This window comes from Pelophylax lessonae, assembly GCF_965119305.1.
Source record: "Pelophylax lessonae genome assembly, chromosome: 1".
Classification (NCBI taxonomy): Eukaryota; Metazoa; Chordata; class Amphibia; order Anura; family Ranidae; genus Pelophylax; species Pelophylax lessonae.
In genome coordinates, this window is record NC_138768.1 from 800928008 (window position 1) to 800950405 (window position 22398).

General features: G+C 43.3%; 1 protein-coding gene across 1 annotated transcript in view; it reads left to right on the forward strand.

Annotated features, from left to right (window-relative positions):
• GPR78 (G protein-coupled receptor 78) overlaps nt 1–21856 on the forward strand; it is a 42866-nt gene extending 21010 nt beyond the window's left edge. The window contains exon 3 of the mRNA XM_082242516.1: nt 21509–21856. Coding sequence (XP_082098642.1) covers nt 21509–21746 — 238 coding nt within the window. The 3' untranslated portion in view covers nt 21747–21856. The remainder of the gene's footprint in view (nt 1–21508) is intronic.
• The last annotated feature ends 542 nt before the right edge of the window (nt 21857–22398 follow it).

Here is a 22398-nt window from a genome sequence, read left to right on the forward strand (position 1 = left end):
GAAGCAACGACCTTATCATCTGGGGTGTGCCAACACACTCCTAGAGGTGATCGCTTCATTGTGATACGCAAGCCCCTTCACCACGACAAGGTAACGATCACAAAGGGGAATTGACACATGTATGTGCCTTTTTTCTTTGTTTTTTGTTTTTTTGCAGCCACAGTGTAGCACCAGAGGCCAGAAAAATTAGGCATGTACACATGCATGAAAAAGTAGGTATTGTTGCAGCCGCTGCTTTAGCAGTGGCCTGAAAAATTGAGGTTTTCAAGGCAGAAAGTGCACTAAAACATTGCGGCTTGAACCGTAGTTGGTGGCGGAGACGTCACGTAAGTCATCCGGCATGCAGAGAATGATTAAATACAGCAGCGTGTGGACCATTTTTAGCCCAAGGCATCTCAGTCATCACCAGGCCTTTTTTAGTCAAATGCATCCCCCACTGTCAGTCCCTTCGGGATCCATGCCTCATTCATATTAATAAACGTGAGGTAATCAAGACTTTTTTGACCTAGGCCTAGACCTGCTGCGCTGAAGGTCCTTTCTGACAGCACACTTGAAGCGGGGCAGGCCAGAAGTTCAATGGCAAATTGGGATAGCTCAGGCCACAGGTCAAGCCTGCAGACCCAGTAGTCAAGGGGTTCATCGCTCCTCAGAGTGTCGATATCTGCAGTTAAGGCAAGGTAGTCTGCTACCTGTCGGTCGAGTCGTTCTCTGAGGGTGGACCCCGAAGGGCTGTGGCGATGCGTAGGACTAAAAAAGCTCTGCATGTCCTCCATCAACTAAACGTCTGTAAAGCGTCCTGTCCTTGCCGGCGTGGTTGTGGTGGTAGGAGGAGGATTACTTTCACCTCTTCCCCTGTTGGATTCCCGTTGTGCTGTGACATCACCCTTATATGCTGTGTAAAGCATACTTTTCAACTTATTTTGTAGCTGCTGCATCCTTTACGCCTGCTGGTAATTAGGTAACATATCAGAGACTTTCTGCTTATACCGGGGGTCTAGTAGCGTGGCCACCCAGTACAGGTCGTTCTCCTTCAGCCTTTTTATACGAGGGTCCCTCAACAGGCATGACAGCATGAAAGACCCCATTTGCACAAGGTTGGATGCCGAGCTACTCACGTCCAATTCCTCGTCCTCACTGATGTCATTGAAGGTGTGTTCTTCCCCCCAGCCACGTACAACACCACGGGTACCAGATAGGTGACAACGAGCACCCTGGCATGCCTGCTGTGGTTGGTGTTCCTCCTCCTCAAAGCCACATTCCTCCTCTGACTCCTCTTCCTCAGACTCCTCTTCCAGTGTTGCCGCAGGTCCAGCAAGTGATGGTAAGGCTGTTTCTGGTGGTGATGGTGACCACAACTCTTCCTCTTCACGCTCATCTACGGCCTGATCCAGCACTCTTCACAGGGCACGCTCCAGGAAGAAAACATATGGGATGATGTCGCTGATGGTGCCTTCGGTGCGACTGACTAGGTTTGTCACCTCCTCAAAAGGACGCATGAGCCTACAGGCATTGCGCATGAGCGTCCAGTAACGTGGCAAAAAAATACCCAGGTCCGCAGAGGCTGTCCTAGCACCCCGGTCATACAAATACTCGTTGACCGCTTTTTCTTGTTGGAGCAGGCGGTCGAACATTAGCAGTGCTGAATTCCAACGTGTCGGGCTGTCGCAAATCAAACGCCTCACTGGCATGTTGTTTCGCCGCTGAATATCTGCAAAGTGCGCCATGGCCGTGTAGGAACGCCTGAAATGGCCACACACCTTCCTGGCCTGCTTGAGGACGTCCTGTAAGCCTGGGTACTTCTGCACGAATCGTTGTACAATCACATTCAAAACATGTGCCATGCACGGCACATGTGTCAACTTGCCAAAATTCAATGCCGCCAACAAATTGCTTCCGTTGTCACACACCACTTTGCCGATCTCCAGTTGGTGCGGGGTCAGCCACTGATCCACCTGTGCGTTCAGGGCGGACAGTAGTGCTGGTCCGGTGTGACTCTCTGCTTTCAGGCAAGTCAACCCCAAGACAGCGTGACACTGTCGTATCCGGCATGTGGAATAGCCCCTGGGGAGCTGGGGGGGGGGGGGTGCAGTTGGTGTGGAGCAAGACGCAACAGAGGACTCAGCCGAGGAGGTTAGCAAAGAGGATGGAGTAGGAGGAGTAGAGGAGGGGGCAGCAGGCCTGCCTGCAAGTCATGGCGGTGTCACCAACTCCTCTGCAGCAGAGCCACGCATTCCATGCTTGGCAGCCGCCAGCAGGTTTACCCAATGTGCAGTGTAAGTGATATACCTGCCCTGACCGTGCTTTGCAGACCAGCTATCAGTGGACAGATGGACCCTTGCCCCAACACTGTGTGCCAGACGTGACATGATTTCATTTTCCACAATAGAGTACAGGTTGGGGATTGCCTTTTGTGAAAAATAATTTCGGCCGGGTACCTTCCACTGCGGTGTCCCAATAGCGACAAATTTTTTGAAGACCTCAGACTCCACCAGCTTGTATGGTAAAAGCTGGCGGGCTAAGAGTTCCGACAAGCCAGCTGTCAGACGCCGGGCAAGGGGGTGACTCTGTGAGATTGGCTTCTTACGCTCAAACATTTCCTTGACAGACACCTGACTGTGGGCAGATGAGCAGGAACTGCTGAAGGTGAGAGGCGGAGGGGCGGGTTGTTGATAGGGGGCATGGAGGACAGCAGTGGTTGACGTGGCTGAAGATGCTGGACCAGGAGGAGGATGGTGGCTTTCAGTTTGTGTGCTGCTTTTACTCATGTGTTGATCCCATAGGCGTTTGTGATGTGAGATCATGTGCCTTCGCAAAGCAGTTGTACCTAGGTGGGTGTTGGACTTCCCACGACTCAGTTTCTTTTGGCACAGGTTACAAATGGCATCGCTGATATCAGAGGCAGACACACAAAAAAATGCCACACTGCTGAGCTTTGCAAGGACGGCATTCTGGTGGTGGCAACAGCTTGCGTTGATTGGCGTGCTGTCTGGCTGACCCCAGGTGCCGAATCTACATGCTGTCTGACTGCGCCACTAGCTCCTTGCGATGACCTCCTCCCCCTGCTTCCAACTCGTCTCCTCCTCCTCCTCTCTGTCTCCCCATCTGAACTTTCCCCCTCTTCTTCTGCTCTTCAAGCAGGCACCCAGGTGACATCCACAGACACATCGTCATCATCAGCCGCTTCACTTGACAACTCAGCAAAGACAGCAGCAGCAGGTACAACATCATCATCATCATCATCACAATGTACGTCCATGTGTATAATGCTGCCTGACTGAGACATATCCCCGTTATCTACATCCTCTGGCACTAATAGTTGCGCATCACTTATTTCTTCCAACTGATGTGAAAATAACTCCTCTGACGGATCAAGTGAAGCGGCTGTGGTGCTAGTGTTGGTGGTGGTGCCGGCGGGCTGGCAAGTGGTAAATTGAGAGGTGCCCGAAGCTGAGCTGGAGGAGGATGGTGCATTAAGGTTCCGAGCGGAAGCTGTAGACGATTGGGTGTCCTGTGTAAGCCAGTCAACTATGTCCTCAGAATTTTTTGAGTTCAGGGTCTGTGGTGGCCTCTGAACACTGGGCATTATTCTAGGGCCTAAGGAAATCACAGCACCACGACCACGACGGCCCTTGCGGGGTGGCCTGCCTCTGCCTGTCATTTTTTTTTTTTATGTGTTGTACTATGAGTGCAAGGTGCTCTGCCACCCTATAGGAGTGTTGGGCAGTGGGTACAGTACACTCTGTGGACCTGACAGTCACTGGCAGCCCAGGCAACTGCAATTATAAAAAAATATATATATTTTTAATTTGCAAGCTGCTGTGCGACCGTATATATCAGTGGTGGGTGGGCAGTGGCACAGTACACTCTCTGTGGACCTGACAGTCACTGGCAGCCCAGGCAACTGCAATTATAAAAAAATATATATATTTTTAATTTGCAAGCTGCTGTGCCACCGTATATATCAGTGGTGGGTGGGCAGTGGCACAGTACACTCTCTGTGGACCTGACAGTCACTGGCAGCCCAGGCAACTGCAATTATAAAAAAAATATATATTTTTAATTTGCAAGCTGCTGTGCGACCGTATATATCAGTGGTGGGTGGGCAGTGGCACAGTACACTCTCTGTGGACCTGACAGTCACTGGCAGCCCAGACAACTGCAATTATAAAAAAATATATATATTTTTAATTTGCAAGCTGCTGTGCCACCGTATATATCAGTGGTGGGTGGGCACGCAGTGGCACTGCAGTGGGCACAGTACACTCTGTGGACCTGACAGTCACTGGCACCCAGGCAACTGCAATTATAAAAAAAAATATATATATTTTTACTTTGCAAGCTGCTGTGCCACCGTATATATATCAGTGGTGGGTGGGCACGCAGTGGCACTACAGTGGGCACAGTACACTCTGTGGACCTGACAGTCACTGGCAGCCCAGGCAACTGCAATAATAAAAAATATATATATTTTTTTTTAATTTGCAACAAGATGCTGTGCCACCGTATATATATCAGTGGTGGGCAGTGCACTGCAGTGGGTACAGTACACTCTGTGGACCTGACACAGCACTCACTGCAATTATGACAGAGGAAAAAAAAAAATATTTTTTAAAATGCAAGGTACTGTGCCTGTGCCACCCGAAATGAGTGTGGTGTGCACACAGTACAGTCTGTGGTGGGTCTGTGGCCTCTCACACACAGCGGGCAGGCAACTGCAGTGTACAATAGATATATATATATATATATATATATATATATATATATATATATATATATATATATAAAAAAAGAAAAAACTCAATTACCAGCCCTTAAAAGGGCTTTTGGGGACACTAGATATATATATATAAAAAAAATCCTCAATTACCAGCCCTTAAAGGGCTTTTGGGGACACTAGATAGATATATATATATATATATATATATATATATATATATATATAAAAGAAAAAACTCAATTACCAGCCCTTAAAAGGGCTTTTGGGGACACTAGATATATATATATATATATATATATATATATATATATATATATATATATATAAAGAAAAAACACAAATACCAGCCCTTAGAAGGGCTTTTTGGGGTGCTGTCAGGAATAGGATGCTGTCCTTACAGCAGTAGTGGACCAAGAACACTGACTAGCAAGACCAGGAACACTGACAACTGTCCCTAGCTATTAAAGGCAGCAGCAGCAGCAGCTCTCCCTGCTCTCACTAACACACTGCTTCAGAATGATCTAAGATGGATGCTGCCCTTGCTTATTTATAGGAGGTGGGAGGGTGTGGGAGGGAGGTATGCTGATTGGCTGGAAATGTGCCTGCTGACTGTGAAGTTCAGGGTCAAAGTTTGCCTCAATGATGTATTATAGGGGGCGGACCGAACATCGCATATGTTCGCCCGCAGCGGCGAACGCGAACATGCTAAGTTCGCCGGGAACTGTCCGCCGGCGAACAGTTCAGTACACCTCTATAGTACATCTTACAGGCCTGGCTTGGCATGAGAAAACACACTGGTCTTTATCTGAAGTCAGCTATTATGTATAAACATGAATATTATATCATTATTATAATATTATTGTAACTAAAAATGTATTTACCAATTTTACAAAATTACGTTTTCTGTAGGTAAAAAGGTTTTGCTGTAAATACAGTTCCTTTTTAAATATTAATAGATTATAAAATAATCATATATATAAAAAGATGAGTGAGAATTTTTTATATTATTTAGATTTTACATCCTGTTTGGATTATTTGATGCCACAGAGACTGCTGCAACATGGAGCAACTGCGTGTATTTTTTCAACATTCTAGGTTTAAACTGGCAAGCCTGTTTTTCTTGGCAGGCTGTTGCAGTGCTACAGATTTGTTGTTTCATAAGTCCTCTACCATAGCAGATTTGCTGATTAAAATCCGTAACCCATAAATTGACCTGAAATTTGCTTTTGTGTGTTTGTAAATGCTAATCAGAGTGTGTGTGATTCAGAGATTCAAAGAGAAGTGGGTGTGAGTTTTGTGCTTCTGCTAATCCACAACGTGTTTAGTTTATTCTACCTAAGGGGAATACAATTAGTGGCGAGATGCAGTCCGTATTCTTTAGATTTGGAGAGGTCCTCATTATCTGTGCATGAGACACAATCCAATTGAGTATATATATATTTTTTCTTTTGCATCATCAGTTATAACTTTCTAAAGTGCATTGGTAAATACACCACTGCTGATCCATGATGACAGTGTCACGCTATAGTGATGATGACCTCATCTTAATGGTCATGTCCATGACCACAAGGGTATTTTCACTTTGGCTTCAATTTTTGGATTTTTTTACATTTAATTCAGAAAAATGCACATACAGTACTTCAGAAAACAAATTAATTTCCAGGTTTTTTTTTTTTTTTTTGTCAGAGCCTAATTGAACAAGCTGAAGTTAAAAACGGTTTGGCTACCATGCACAGCTGCACCAAATTATGCATCCTCCAATTGTAGCAAACCATAGTGTATCTGCATTTTTGTTTTGCAATAACAGAAGGGGGATTTATGCTTAATTCAAAGAGAAAAGGGACTCTATACCTAGGGATACAAACTGAGTAGTTATCATATTTGATAATATTTTACAAGTATAATGAAATCCAATGTGGAGTTTTGTTTTGTTTTTTTACTTTTTCACATATTCACATAATCACTATTTAATAGCGATTATGGAAATAGTGATTATGTGAATATGTGAAAAAGTAAAAAAAAAAAAAAAAATCCACACTTTGGAATTTATTTTGAATAAAGTATTTTTAGACTCTGGTAGGAACAAGATAGTATGGGGCATGCCATGCCTCATATGTGATAAACACTTGCATTTTTGTTTTGTACAAACTGCTTGTCAGGAAGGTGAATAATACCCATTTTGTCCTATTGTAATCCCATTTACTTTTTTTTTTTTGAAATTGTAATTTTTATTGAAAATATAAGCATAGATAAGTAACAGACAAGGGGTAGGGGACCCCTAAAAAAGAAAAAACAATAAACAATAACATTGCAAAAGCGAGATCCAACAGTCCCAATCGGAACGTGAAGACACAATAAAGTATGCCTCAAAGGAGAAAGACTATATGACAGAAACCATAGACATCAAAGTCCAGGGTAATAAACAGTACCACATAACAGACAGCTAATAGCCACCTGCACCACACACTCAACTCAGGCTAGAGTCCTGCATATCCCAATCCGCCCAGACAGCGTTGAAGCGCGTAACTTCATCATGAACCGTAGCAGTTAGGAACTCCATAATCCCATTTACTTTAAGGGATGATCAGGACAAATGGCCAAGGCAGGTTGCATGATCTAAGCCAAAAGTAAACCCACATAGATTTAGCGTTGAGGACTGTTGCCTTCCAACACTGGAGTTGTGGGTTTTGTCCAGATTCATTTTTTAGGTTCTGTCACTGTTTAGGTGGTACCAAACCAAGAAATCGGTGCAAAGCACCTATCTACTGCGCTCTGAGAGGTGATCTTCTAACCACATCCAGCCACATTCATGCAGCTACCAAAGATTTTCTGCTTGGCATCACTTGCATGCTTCGGCCTTGCAGCCCCTTTCAAGACCAGGGTAGTCTGAGACCACTAAAATCGAAAAAAAAAAAACACAAGGGCACACCGGTCTAGTGCATTATCCTCTACAAAGGTTTTATTGAATAAAAGGTATAAAAATACTCACAAACAAGTTCTTGATACAAGCATATCAAATGGGTATATTGCCATCAGCATCAGAACCAAAGGGTTTATCGTGCTCTGAAGATGGAAAGGCTTATGCATTTTGAGGTTTAGCCTCTTCCTCAGAGGCTCTGAGGCTTTATACCTTTTATTCAATAAAACCTTTGTAGAGGATAATGCACGAGGCCGGTGCGCCCTTGTGTTTGTTTTTCGATTTTACTGTTTAGGTGGTGGGGGGCCTACCTAGGAGCAGCATGTGGTGTATGTATTTGATTGTGTAGATGTGGCAGGGACTTTAGATAGTAAAATACTTTAGGGATGACAACTTTATGTAAATAACTGTAATTAGATAGAAAATGCTGTGCAGTATGCTAGTGCCAAAATAGAGGAATAAACTAGGGGAAGGAGGGTTGGTTCAGTTTACCAGTAAAGGGACTTCTACCAATTGGACTAAACTCAGTGTTACAATTTCTACTGATAGCTTTGGTCTTGATTTTTTCTTGATTGAAACACCAGCAATGCCTTCTTACAGTTGTATAGAATTTCTAAAGAGAGAACTTGTTATAATAATGACATTGATGTGGGCTTTCCCCACAAGAATTCAAAATGTGTGATACACACTAATTAGGATTTGCAGATGCACGTCTAGGGAACCCCAGTTTAGTTTCTGAGCAGCTGTCTTTAAATGGAAATCAATGTGTATTTGGACTAAATATACATTCTGGGTTATAACTGGGAAATCCTCCTGAATTACAACAATACTTTCCTAGAAATCCAATCAAAATTTGTAGTTCTAAGCTAACCAGTTGCCATTGGAATAATTATTTAATCTGAAAAAGTTTGCTCTCAGGAGGTAATTTAGTAAAGGAGTAGAAACTATTCACTTTGTAGATCAAAAGTTCACAGGCCAGTCTGTGTCTTCCTCAATTCCTTACAATGAACTGGGTGTCAATGCCCTGGAGTTCACTCTTTCTCCACTGCAAACTACTATCCAAGTAATGGGCCACACACCAAAGACATTCTGCTCTGGCCAAGGTTTATTGGAATAAAAGAACACCACTCACTGTGATTGCAATAAACCTTGAGTGGAGTTGGACACCTTCAGTGTGCGGCCCCTTGTTTGAATGATGAATGTTCACTGAGTTTAACAAAGAAGGAAAGGTTGTGTTTATTTCAGTCAACCTGATAGTGCTATTCAAAGTGATTGTCACCAAACATGCACATTATTGTTCATTGCCACATCACATAAATGTGGATGGGCTTTAGGAACTTGTCAGGTGCTTTACTAATGAAATAGAGACTGCTAAAGCAGTAATAAAGCCCCCAAAAATATATATATATTGCAGTTTACCAATCCTTAAAGGGTAACTCCAGTTTTGTATAAAAAAATATATCTACTTAAATAAATTATAATAAAGCATACACAATTTCTACACAAGCCATCTTGTAATTTTATTGTTGTAGCACTACCTCTGCAGGAGCCTCTTGGTAGAGAGCAACACACCAGGTAAAACTGTATACACAATAGTAAATTAACCCAATATTTTGTCATGGGTTTTAGTAAATAGCAGTATGCACATAAATGAGTAAGTTAAGGATTAGGTTCACTAGACAATATGTTCACTAGGCTATATCATAGCATAGAATGGAGTTCTTTGCAGCTAAATTAGAGTAAACCTGGTGATCCCCAAAATCAACAATAAGTTATAGCATTAGAAAATGGTATCAGCAATGATAACCAATACTGCAATAACTTCTCTGTAAACAGTAGCCTATATGTACTCTCTATGAATGACAGCAATGAAATTTAAGATTTCCTAGAGAGGTACCTCTCACTATGGATAATAGGCAAAGTTCTTGTGAAGCAGCTTTAGTCCTAGTTCTTCAGCCGGCTAGTTTTGTGACTCAGTCTTTACCATGGTGCACATGAGTATAGCCGCAGTAAAGTATGTGAGCAGTAAATAATGCTGCTAGTCATATGGCCAGTTCCTATCTGCTCAGTCTCTACAAGGAGCAACAGGTAAATTGTAGCTGTGTCCGATTTCCAGTTCCGGCGATACAGAAACAGGGACCCGGCTTTCCAGATGTCAGTTCGTTTCTGGATCTGCCTGGAACAACTCTGGTCCTCAGTACACAGCTGTAGGCCTGTAGCAGGCTGATGTGCATGCAGAAGTAGCAATGTGCACACCTCGGTCTCCTCCAGCCAAAGAGGAAATCCCTCGGTATACAGCCTGGGAAAGTACATCTATTTCTCTCTATAATTGTAGTCCAATCATCTTTTAACTGCTATAGTAAAGTTTCTTTCCCAAACATCATTATTAATAATATACAGGATTTATTTAGCGCCAACAGTTTACACAACACTGTACAATATAAAAGGAAGACAGTACAGTTACAATACAATAAAATACAAGAGGGTTAAGAGGGCCCTGCTCATAAGAGTTTAAACTGTAAGAGGGGGAGGCAAGTGGTACAAAGGGGTATTTATAACTGTGGGGGATGAGCTGATGGAAGTGATAAAAGATTAATTGGAGGTGTGATAGGCTTCCATGAAGAGATACGTTTTCAGGGATCACCTAAAGGGAGCCAGAATAGGAGATAGCCGGACAGACAGAGGTACAGAGTTCCAGAGGATGGGAGAGGCTCTGGAGAAGTCTGGAGAAGCATGGGAGGAGGAGACAAAGGAGCTTGAGAGCAGGAGGTCCTGAAAGGATTAGAGAGGACAGTTTGGGTGATATTTGGAGACAAGATTGGTGATGTGTGTGAGGTGAGGTAAAGTGGCGCTGCCTGATTACAGGTGATCTCAGTAAAGTGCAGGGGTGCAAGTTGATACAGTAATGGAAATTAATATTGAAATTAATATATAAATGGGTGAAGGTATTATCTAAAGTGATTTTAGTGCAAAGTGCATAAGTATGGTGTCTGCTGGTCACAAATTGGGACATTGCTTAATATATATAGATATTAATTGGTGGTCATTCTAACACTAGTGTTACACTACAATTATTGCATTATTGTTATTTAATTGAGTATATGTATATATTTTTTTGGTAAGAGTATTTTTTTTATTTTCATTTTTTCATATTCACTTAAACTCTATAAGGATTGTTAGCACCCCTTTATTGCGCTGTGTTTAAAATGTTTGTTTCCAATGTTCTCATGGTGATGAGCAGCTGCAACTAAGGTTTTTTTTAGGCTCCGTAGCGCAGGAAAAAACAGCTTGTATATATAAAGTGAATGGCTCCTGCTGAAGTGTAAGAGCCAATGGGGAGGGAGAGCAGTTGTTCTCATGCACATCGCTGGTAAGTATTTGGGGGGGGGGGGGCTGGGAGGGATAAGGGGGATCTACTCCCAGAAATTTTTTTTTACCGCCTTGCTTGAAGATAAAAAAGCCTTCAGCCTTAGAACCACTTTAACATTTGGAGACCTAATTTGCTACATCTAAATTACTGAACCAGCAATCAAGACAGGAAACAAATATAAAAAAATAGGGGTGTAATCTGGTGGTACTTACCTAGATTAGAGTTCTTGTTTTGTATACGGAACACAATTTAAAGTATATATGTTATCAAGCAGCTAATTCTGTCAGCTCTGGCCCCCATTTTCTGTCAGCTCTGCCTTAGTATGTAAACTATCACAGGTAGATATTTTCTGCACAACACACAGAGCCATCACCAAAAGCGAATTTTTCTTATCAAATACTACAATTGCCACGCCAAGCTTTCTTGAATCTAGGCCATGCATATATTTTACCTTGTTTGTCATATTTTTTACATTAGCGCTGTTTTTCTCTTTTCTAAAGATAATTTAACAGCTATTTATTTTGATTCTGAACCGTGAGTCTGCAGGGAGTTTTTAATGAGGGATTTAGCATATTGATTAGTTAACTAGCATGTTAAGTGTTGTTTGTGCCTGTTTGTCTAGAAAACATGTTTAGGATGATGGAATTTCATCGCAGTGACTGGTATGTAAAGAATTTGCCTTGTAAATCCAGCATGAGGAGAGGGGTTTTACGGAATCTTTTCATCAGTGTAATTGTGGGTGCTGCCTTGAATTCACTAATGGCTTATGGTAAAGAACAAAATGACTGAAGGAACAGCTGTAAATCCTAAGCGTTGTAGCTAAAAGAATATGCATAAGGTAAAACAAACAAACAAAAAATTCCTACTACTTCTACTTATAAACTGAGGCTGATTTCCTAAAGGATTTAAGAATCATAACACAATAAATTATGTAAATATTCACTTTAATTTTCCAAATATTAGTAGATGAAAAAAGTAAACAGGGATTTGCTTTTCATGATTTGATAAGTTAAGTGAATATTAACACAATGCATTTTGTAAACTATCTCAACTCCTGTATTCATTCAGCTTAAATATCTTTAGAAACATATATTCGATTTCAGGTAGTCACCAGGCTAAACACATTTTTTTTTTAAATCAGATTTTATTTAGAGATGAAGATTTTTATTTATTTTTTTTTATTTACAAAGTAACAGAAACAATTGGGTTATATTTACTAAAGGCAAATAGACTTTCAGTTGCACCTCGACAAGTGCAATTACTCCAGCACTTAGCAAATGAAGGGAAAGCTCTGCTGATTTCAATTATCCAATCATGTGCAAGCAAAAATGCTGTTTTTTTTAACATTTTCCTTGCATATTATTGGGTATTCTTTGCAGAGTGAAGCTTTACTTCATTTACTAAACTCTGGAGAAATTGCACTTGCAGAGGTGCAACTGTTAAAGTAGGACAAAATACAGCACTGAACACACTGAAAGACCCATCTACAGAATAATTAATCACCTTTTTACCCTGGAGGGAGTCCATAAATCAGCCCAACACATTTTAATAGGTATAGTGGGAGAAAGGATAATCAAATAAAAAAGTAACTCATACCTCCAGGTCATCCTATTCTTTAATTCCAGGGGGCCACAGCTATTGATCTTCTTCACAGTGTCAGTGGAATCAAAGATCCTCTAATAACAAGATAATATGACCTGCCCTTTTGATAGAAAAAGTAGGCAAACTGTGCACATGGATAAAAAATGATGGAAATGAAAGTCTAAGTCTAGCAAAACTTTTCTATTAAATCCCCCCCCCCCTTCCTGTATGGCAAAAACCAAGTTTGTAAAGTGTGACTCGCCCTTGCCATTCTCTGCATCTGTTCTTTGCATCCTCCTCCATCCTCCAGCACAGGTCCACTTGCAGATTGAATGGGGTTCAACCAAATTCCTGGTGGCCCAGGGAGTCATGGACACATCCTATGGGTGCACAATGCTAAAAAATGGCACTAATGTCATAATCTCAGTGCTACTCTTTGTATCATTATAGACCACCCACTGTGACTTTTCAGAAAAAAAAGATAAAAAATAATTTAAATAATTAAAGAAAATAAAAAATAATAAAACAAAATTCAAACAGGAAAAGAGGGAAACCCACATAATAATACAGATGTGCAGGCCCAAAAATTAAACACAGATATTTTACTACAAAATATGAAAAAATGTCAGGTGGGTTACATCAGCATTTGGTAAAAAGTGAAATATTGCTTTTGGGTTGAATGATTTTTTAGACTCAAAAAAAAAAAAAAAAAAGAATATAGGAAACCTCTGCAATTGCCTTTTCCCCACCTTGCACTGTTGATTAGCAGGTTCCTTAGATTCTCTCCCAATGAGAAGTTTTCACTTGGTTCTTTGGCCTCCCTAGGAGACCAACTACTTTTCAGTGGCTTTTCTTAATCCTGATTGTGTCTGCGTTACACAGTTCGCACCTAAAATAAATGAGATTCCAAAGGTTTGCTGTGCTGCCTCAAAGATGAGCAGTGTGGCTTACTGCTGCTGGTAAAATAGTGACCTGCTAGGGCTCTGAAAAAAAGATCATGATCTGAAAGAAGAAAACTTCTCACAACTTAGAAGATGATATATTTAGAGAACATATCAAACCAGAAGAAATATTGTAAAGGTTACCAAAAGGTGTCTTGAAATTATTTAAAAAATCACAGAAAATGTTTTAAAAGAGAAGTATGGGCAATGGGTCATACTTCTCTTCTGGGTCACAGGAGTGCGCTTACTTTTGCTGTCCTGTGACCCAAAATCAGATGACAATGGACAAAAGCCTGCTGTCTGCTGACTTCACAGAACCACTCCAGGCTCTAGAACAGGGATGGGGAACCTTTTTTCCATTTGGATTTTTGTAACATCATTCGGGGGCCATACAAAATGTATACATAATGTAATAGGCATTGCTTTGAGGTCACAAAAGTGTGAAAGGGGCCTTCAGTAATCAAGGTATAGTGTGCCCCCTTTCAATGCAGACTGACCACAGCGTGCCCCCTTTCAATGCAGACTGACGACAGCGTGCCCCCTTTCAATGCAGACTGACCACAGCGTGCCCCTTTTCAATGCAGACTGACCACAGCATTCCCCCTTTCAATGCAGACTGACCACAGCGTGCCCCCTTTCAATGCAGACTGACCACTGCGTGCCCCCTTTCAATGCAGACTGACCACTGGGTGCCCCCTTTCAATGCAGACTGACCACTGCATGCCCCCATTTAAATGCAGACTGACCACAGCGTGCCCCCTTTCAATGCAGAGAGACCACAGCGTGCCCCCTTTCAATGCAGAGAGATCACAGCGTGCCCCCTTTCAATGCAGACTGACCACAGCATGCCCCCTTTTAATGCAGACTGACCACAGCATGCCCCCTTTCAATGCAGAGTGACCAAAGCCTGCCCCCTTTCAATGCAGAGTGACCACAGCGTGCCCCCTTTTAATGCAGACTGACCACAGCGTGCCCCCTTTCAATGCTGAGTGACCACAGCGGGCCCCCTTTCAATGCAGACTGACCACAGCATGCCCCCTTTTAATACAGACTGACCACAGCATTCCCCCTTTCAATGCAGACTGACCAAAGCGTGCCCCCTTTCAATGCAGACTGACCACTGCGTGCCCCCTTTCAATGCAGACTGACCACTGGGTGCCCCCTTTCAATGCAGACTGACCACTGCATGCCCCCATTTCAATGCAGACTGACCACAGCGTGCCCCCTTTCAATGCTGACTGACCACAGCGTGCCCCCTTTCAATGCAGAGAGAGATCACAGCGTGCCCCCTTTCAATGCTGACTGACCACAGCGTGCCCCCTTTTAATGCAGACTGACCACAGCATGCCCCCTTTCAATGCAGAGTGACCACAGCATGCCCCCTTTCAATGCAGAGTGACCACAGCGTGCCCCCTTTTAATGCAGACTGACCACAGCGTGCCCCCTTTCAATGCTGAGTGACCACAGCGTGCCCCCTTTCAATGCAGAGAGACCACAGCATGCCCCCTTTTAATGCAGACTGACCACAGAATGCCCCCTTTCAATGCAGAGAGACCATAGCGTGCCTCCTTTCAATGCAGAGAGACCACTGCATGCCCCCTTTCAATGCAAACTGACCACAGCATGCCCCCTGTCAATGCAGACTGACCACTGTGTGCCCCCTTTCAATGCAGACTGACCACAGCATACCCCCTTTCAATGCAGACTGATCACAGCGTGCCCCCTTTCAATGCAGACTGACCACTGCGTGCCCCCTTTCAATGCAGACTGACCACTGGGTGCCCCCTTTCAATGCAGACTGACCACTGCATGCCCCCATTTAAATGCAGCCTGACCACAGCGTGCCCCCTTTCAATGCAGAGAGACCACAGCGTGCCCCCTTTCAATGCAGAGAGACCACAGCGTGCCCCCTTTCAATGCAGACTGACCACAGCGTGCCCTCTTAAATGCAGACTGACCACAGCGTGCCCCCTTTCAATGCAGAAAGCCAGTGCACTTACCTGCAGTGGCGGCTTCTCCTTGAGTCCTCCCGCCTCCTCCTCGACCAATGGCATATGTTCGCCTTTCGGCCAATCGGGAAGTGGGTTTTGAACCCGCTTCCTGATTGGCCAGGGGGAGGATCCATGTGACAATAGCGAATTTTCATTCACTATTGTCACACAAATGGGTGGGCTCGGGGCACACTGCTCTGCGCCCCGGGTCCACCCTTTTCTGAGACTCGCACTGTCAGGATGGAGCCATCGGCTCCTTCTGACACAGAGGCGGGGGGGGGACGCAATGATTGTGCGGGCCGCAGGTTCCCCACCCCTGCTCTAGAAGGATCCCGACAATAATATCGGAATCCACCCAGATGCCTGGCCAGCAGCTGGCTCAGCCTCTTAGCACGCCGATGAGAACCTGGGCCATTCGCCCAACCAGCCCACTGCTACAGTGAGTGGTGGAGAGGCAAAGCAGAAAGTGGTGACTGACATTGTCCAGATAGTATAGACCTCAACTTGCCCAACTTAGACCCAAGCCCCCCTGATGATAGATCTCTGCCTTATTGAACACCATAATTCCTTAATGAACAAAATAAGCTTTGGGGTTGGACTTTAGATGGTGAGGGGAAGGATTTATCATGACAATTATTCTACTATGCTTAAGATAGGGGGCCCAAGGAAAATGCTTGACTGATGCCAGTGGTACTGGCCAACTCTACTTTTTCATGTCAGTTCTATAAATTGTGTAGCAGAATTTCCAGGCATTGGGCCTGATGTGGGTCTGTTATGGTTAGCGGAATCGCCAGCCGCCCATTTAAGCTGAAAACCCAAGTGTGAGATCTGAGACAATGAACAGTCCGGCATCTTTGTTTTGTTTTGTTTATTTTGTATGAGGATGGAAGAAGGGAATGAGTGGAATACTAATCAGCATTTGGTAAAAAGTGAAATATTGCTTTTGGGTTGAATGATTTTTTAGACTCAAAAAAGAATATAGAAAACCTCTACAATTGCCTTTTCCCCCACCTTGCACTGTTGATTAGCAGGTTCCTTAGATTCTCTCTCAATGAGAAGTTTTCCCTTGGTTCTTTGGCCTCCCTAGGAGACCAACTACTTTTCAGTGGCTTTTCTTAATCCTAATTGTATCTGCGTTACGCAGTTCGTACCTAAAATAAATGAGATTCCACAGGTTTGCTGTGCTGCCTCAAAGATGAGCAATGTGGCTTACTGCTGCTGGTAAAATAGTGACCTGCTAGGGCTCTGAATGCCCCCTTTCAATGCAGAGAGACCACAGCGTGCCTCCTTTCAATGCAGAGAGACCACGGCATGCCCCCTTTCAATGCAAACTGACCACAGCGTGCCCCCTTTCAATGCAGACTGACCACTGTGTGCCCCCTTTCAATGCAGACTGACCACAGCGTGCCCCCTTTCAATGCAGAGAGACCACAGCGTGTCCCCTTTCAATGCAGACTGACCACTGCATGCCCCCTTTTAATGCAGACTGACCACAGCGTGCCCCCTTTCAATGCAGACTGACCACAGCATGCCCCTTTTCAATGCAGACTGACCACAGCGTGCCCTCTTTCAATGCAGAGAGACCACAGCGTGCCCCCTTTCAATGCAGACTGACCACAGCGTGCCCCCTTAAATGCAGATTGACCACAGCGTGCCCCCTTTCAATGCAGAAAGCCAGTGCACTTACCTGCAGTGGCGGCTTCTCCTTGAGTCCTCCCGCCTCCTCCTCGACCAATGGCATATGTTCGCCTTTCGGCCAATCGGGAAGTGGGTTTTGAACCCGCTTCCTGATTGGCCAGGGGGCGGATCCATGTGACAATAGCGAATTTTCATTCACTATTGTCACACAAATGGGTGGGCTCGGGGCACACTGCTCTGCGCCCCGGGTCCACCCTTTTCTGAGACTCGCACTGTCAGGATGGAGCCAATCGGCTCCTTCTGACACAGAGGTGGGGGGGACGCAATGATTGTGCGGGCCGCAGGTTCCCCACCCCTGCTCTAGAAGGATCCCGACAATAATATCGGAATCCACCCAGATGCCTGGCCAGCAGCTGACTCAGCCTCTTAGCACGCCGATGAGAACCTGGGCCATTCGCCCAACCAGCCCACTGCTACAGTGAGTGGTGGAGAGGCAAAGCAGAAAGTGGTGACTGACATTGTCCAGATAGTATAGACCTCAACTTGCCCAACTTAGACCCAAGCCCCCCTGATGATAGATCTCTGCCTTATTGAACACCATAATTCCTTAATGACCAAAATAAGCTTTGGGGTTGGACTTTAGATGGTGAGGGGAAGGATTTATCATGACAATTATTCTACTATGCTTAAGATAGGGGGCCCAAGGAAAATGCTTGACTGATGCCAGTGGTACTGGCCAACTCTACTTTTTCATGTCAGTTCTATAAATTGTGTAGCAGAATTTCCAGGCATTGGGCCTGATGTGGGTCTGTTATGGTTAGCGGAATCGCTAGCCGCCCATTTAAGCTGAAAACCCAAGTGTGAGATCTGAGACAATGAACAGTCCGGCATCTTTGTTTTGTTTTGTTTATTTTGTATGAGGATGGAAGAAGGGAATGAGTGGAATACTCCTCTGGCTCAACTAGGTACAAATTGGGACTCTTGAAGAAAAAGGCCTACTGACGCTGCCTTGACGTTGGCTGAATGCCGGTCAACGCCCAATGGCGCTTGTGAATCTGACTTGCTGTCTGTGAACTTGAATGTAACTTCTGACACTTCTGGTTAGCTCAAAAGTCAAGCACTGTACTGTACACTGACTTCTGATACTCTGGTTAGCTCAAAAGTCTAGCACTGCTCCCTCCAGTCCTTCCTGACTGAGGTAGCCTTTGTAAACTGCTTCTGCTGCAACTCTCAACACTGCACGCTGTACACTTAACACTTCAGGGCCCAACCACTGGCACCCTCTCTACTCTTCAGGGTCAACACTGGCACCCCCTTTCCTTTTGCTCCTGCACTGGTTAGTTAGCTCCCGGATCCCTCTGACCTTCTCCGGTGTGGTCCCCTCTAACTAGGCAGACCCCCAGGGGGAGTTTGCAGTACTCGCGACTGGAAATGCTTTCCTGAAACTCGACCCCTCTCAGCTCAGCTGGTCCTCCAAACACTGGATCATCTCTGCAGCTCAGCCCTCTGTCCCCTCAGGCCAGCCGCCTGGGACACCTGATTCCTCTTGTCAGGAGGAGAGACAGCTATGCTCTCCCTCTTGGGACTCTGATTCCCACCAAAGACGCTGTGTCATGTGCTCCCCTCAAACTTATACCCACTCCCAGAATGCTGTGTGGCAGAATCTGTCTTTCTGGGGTAGATACAAGCCTGGGTGAGCCATTGGCTGGGTTTCCTCCACCGCCCAATGAGAGCCCTCTCATTGAGCACAGTAGGGGGAAACTCCCCAGGCTCAACAGCCACACCTGGGAACCATGACAGCCCAGCTGAAAACCATGGCCCTGCTGATAAGCAGACAAGGCCCATTACACATTGCCTAGCACCTACCTTGTAGGGTGCCTACTATTGTATTGGTCTAACTTTGTTTATACATTGGTATACATCAGACAGGTTAAATTTATGGTGTCTTGATTGTGCCGTGTGTATCGTTCCTTATCCTCTATTTTTGGGCTTTTAGGAACCCCAGAGGTTAGGTGGGTTGATATTTCATTTCAGGGTTGGATTCTTGAGATGTAGTGGGGACATGAACAAATGGATGCCAGTCACTTTTGGACAGCTAATAGAGTTTATTCAGACCAATGAATTCTAGGGATAGAGAGTGTGAGGGCATATGACACACAACGTAACAATGTGCAGACTGTACCACATCAACTCTCTGGATAGGCCACAACACTTACTGCAGTATTCAAGCATTTAGCTTGCTTTTCCAAAATATTTGGATTCCAGCTTCACTTCTGTTGGACAAACCCTCTGGCAAGGCAGTGCAAGTTTATAGAACTCTAAACTCTGGCCTAGCTTCCTCTAACAGCACATGCCTCAGAAAAAACAGCACGCACATCCTCAACAGGGAGAGCTTGGCAGGCAAGAGAGTTTCCAAAATGTTTCTTCAGATATGTATATCCTTCCATATTATGCACCCCTAGCAATAAACCTCTTAGTGGTTGGCCAGAGGAATAAAAAGTTGAATAACCCTGGCTATTGGATCTTCCCACACTATTGACAGTGACACTCCCCAGTAGCAGACAGTAGTACACAAAATCATTGTTCCCACCCTCAACCCCTCCACTGTCACATTTGGCACTTTTTGGGGGGAGCGGGTACCTGGTTTTGACAGGTACCCGCTCATACTTCTGGGTAGGATCGCCAATCGGGTCCCAGAACACGGTGGGACCATTCAGAAAAGTGCAGCCAGCACATTTTAGATGCCTTCCTTAGAAAGCAGAATATCCAGGGGTATGGGAATGGTTAGAGAATAAAAAAGACACATAAACATACAAAGTTTGAATTGGGTTGGATGGACCTGTTTCTTTTGTACAACCTTACCACCTTTTTTTACTGCACCCTGGCTGCCTGGTTGAAAGAACCCTAAGACTGAGGCTGACTACAGCCAGTGTTAATTTTGACATCAAATTTCAATTGAGTTTTAGTCATAATAATCTTTTGACTAAAATGCCATTTTAGTTTTAGTCATATTTTAGTCATCTGAATTGTTTTTGTTTTAGTTATATTTTAGTGGACTAAAATCGCCAGTTCATTTTAGTCAACTAAAATCTAATGGGTTTAGTTAAATCATAATGCATTATTTAAGCATTTCTCTAGAATTGCCTAACCCATTATATACTCCTCCTATAGTAAAAATCTAATAACATTATTTATGGTATTAAAGTTTGAACATGCACTACAGACATACATTTAGCCATTGTGAAATACAACCTCTATATAACTAAAACCAAGTGTCATAAACAAACAAAAATATTGCTTTGTGACAAACAGAAGTGCAACTTTGAAAAATATAACAAAAAAAAAAGTAAACTCTATTGGCTGTAATGCCATTGTACATATTACCTGAATATATTATCAATATTAAATATTAGGAAAAAAATAAGAAAATACCTTTTTCTATTTTTTTTTTCTTTCAGCAGCTCAGTAGATGCCTCTAACTTATTCTTATGTGGTAATGCAATAGTGCAATACACGTTTAAACCTTAAAGTGCTATTACTATAGGCTGAGGATAGAATTGTGTTGCTAATTTAGTAAAGGCCAATAGAGGGTGCCAAAGAGATAGTGTGAAAGAGTGTAATGTGTGAAACTGCATAGGAAAGGGAAAGGATTGATGGGAGCCTGCATCTCTCAGCCAATACAGCTTTCTGATAGAGTCAGGGGGCTGGGGCTTTACCAGACAGCTCCAAGGAAAGAGAAAGTTCAGGTGGGTAAAATGTCCCTCCCTAACATTTTCCATCTGTTTAGTTCTTTGATGAAAATTGGAATAGATTTTCATCATAGTTTTCATCAATTTACTTAATTTGAATTTTATTTTTGTTTAGCTTTCATGCAGCAGACAAAAACGATGGCGAAAATATTTTCATCAACGAAATTAACACTGACTACAGCCCAGCAACACTCAATTAGAATAGGGACACTATTGCTTATGTCACAGTCTCTACATCTGCTATCATGTTTTTATTCTGTCAAAGAATATTATATATGGAGATAAACTTTTAATGGAAAAAAAGTGACTTATGCATTCTCAGTATGGTATAATTTCCCTTAAATACAGGTTAGTGAGGAATTTTTAAACCTTCTGTCACCTTGTGCTATTCTCTATACTTTTTAGTGAATGCTAATATGAAAATCCCTTTCATTTCTTGGTATGTGTAACTGTGCATGAAATGACTCACACGCTGAATGAATTTTCAATACTGTTAGAATGGTTAGAAAGTACTCTTTTTTTTTTTGGCGCACAGCTGACTATGCCTAAGTCATGCATGTCTTTGACCAAAAGACCTTATTTTCTGCTCTCTTGTTCTCTCTAGGTTGATAGAGCTTCTTCCGTATGTAAAAATAAACAACTACTGGGGTATGGCAAGCAAGTGCCTTGCATACAGTAAAGCTGCGGCTGATCCTTTTGTTTATTCCCTTCTTCGTCAGCAGTACAAGAAAGTCCTACTCAACATTGTCAACAGGATACTGAAGAGAGAACTGTATCCTTCATCTGGCTACAACAGCTCTTTGGACACTGAAAATGACTATTGCTTGCACAGAACAAGCTAAGAAGATATCATGAGGCCTCCTGACGTCTCTAACGCAGCTCTGGACAAAATTTCAGCACTTTGGGCATTAAAGCGCATCTTTCGCTGGAGTAATGTCAAAATAAGGTCTCCCTGCAAAGAAAAGACTTAAATTATATCTAAACGCAAGAATAAAAAAAATATTTATTTCAGCTTATTAGTCCTTAGAGGAAGTAACTTCAATAGTTTTACAGTACGTTCTCCACAAGTACAGAAAATACCTAAAAATTATATAAGTCTGATCATGCTAAGTGCCATATCCCATATGTAGAACCATACACAATTAGATAAGATTAGGGAGGGACTTTTTAGGCACTACACAAAAAAATTATTGTAAAAATACTAATTTATTGATCATACAAATTCATTAAAACCATGATATAATATCAACAGCAGCTAATCAGCCACAAAGGTATATTTATAGAGACCTTTCTAACACCCATGGGTGATAATAACCTCATGTGAATAGGTAAAGCCTGTTCCGAAAGAAATGATGGTCGATATGGAATCTATTAGTCCCTGTTAGGAGCTTATTTTTATTATGCCCCTTTCTTCTAGAAATCCATATATATTCCTATGTTGGAAATTGGGCTTGCCTTGTCTTTCTGGATCCCATTTAGTGGTAAGCTCCATGT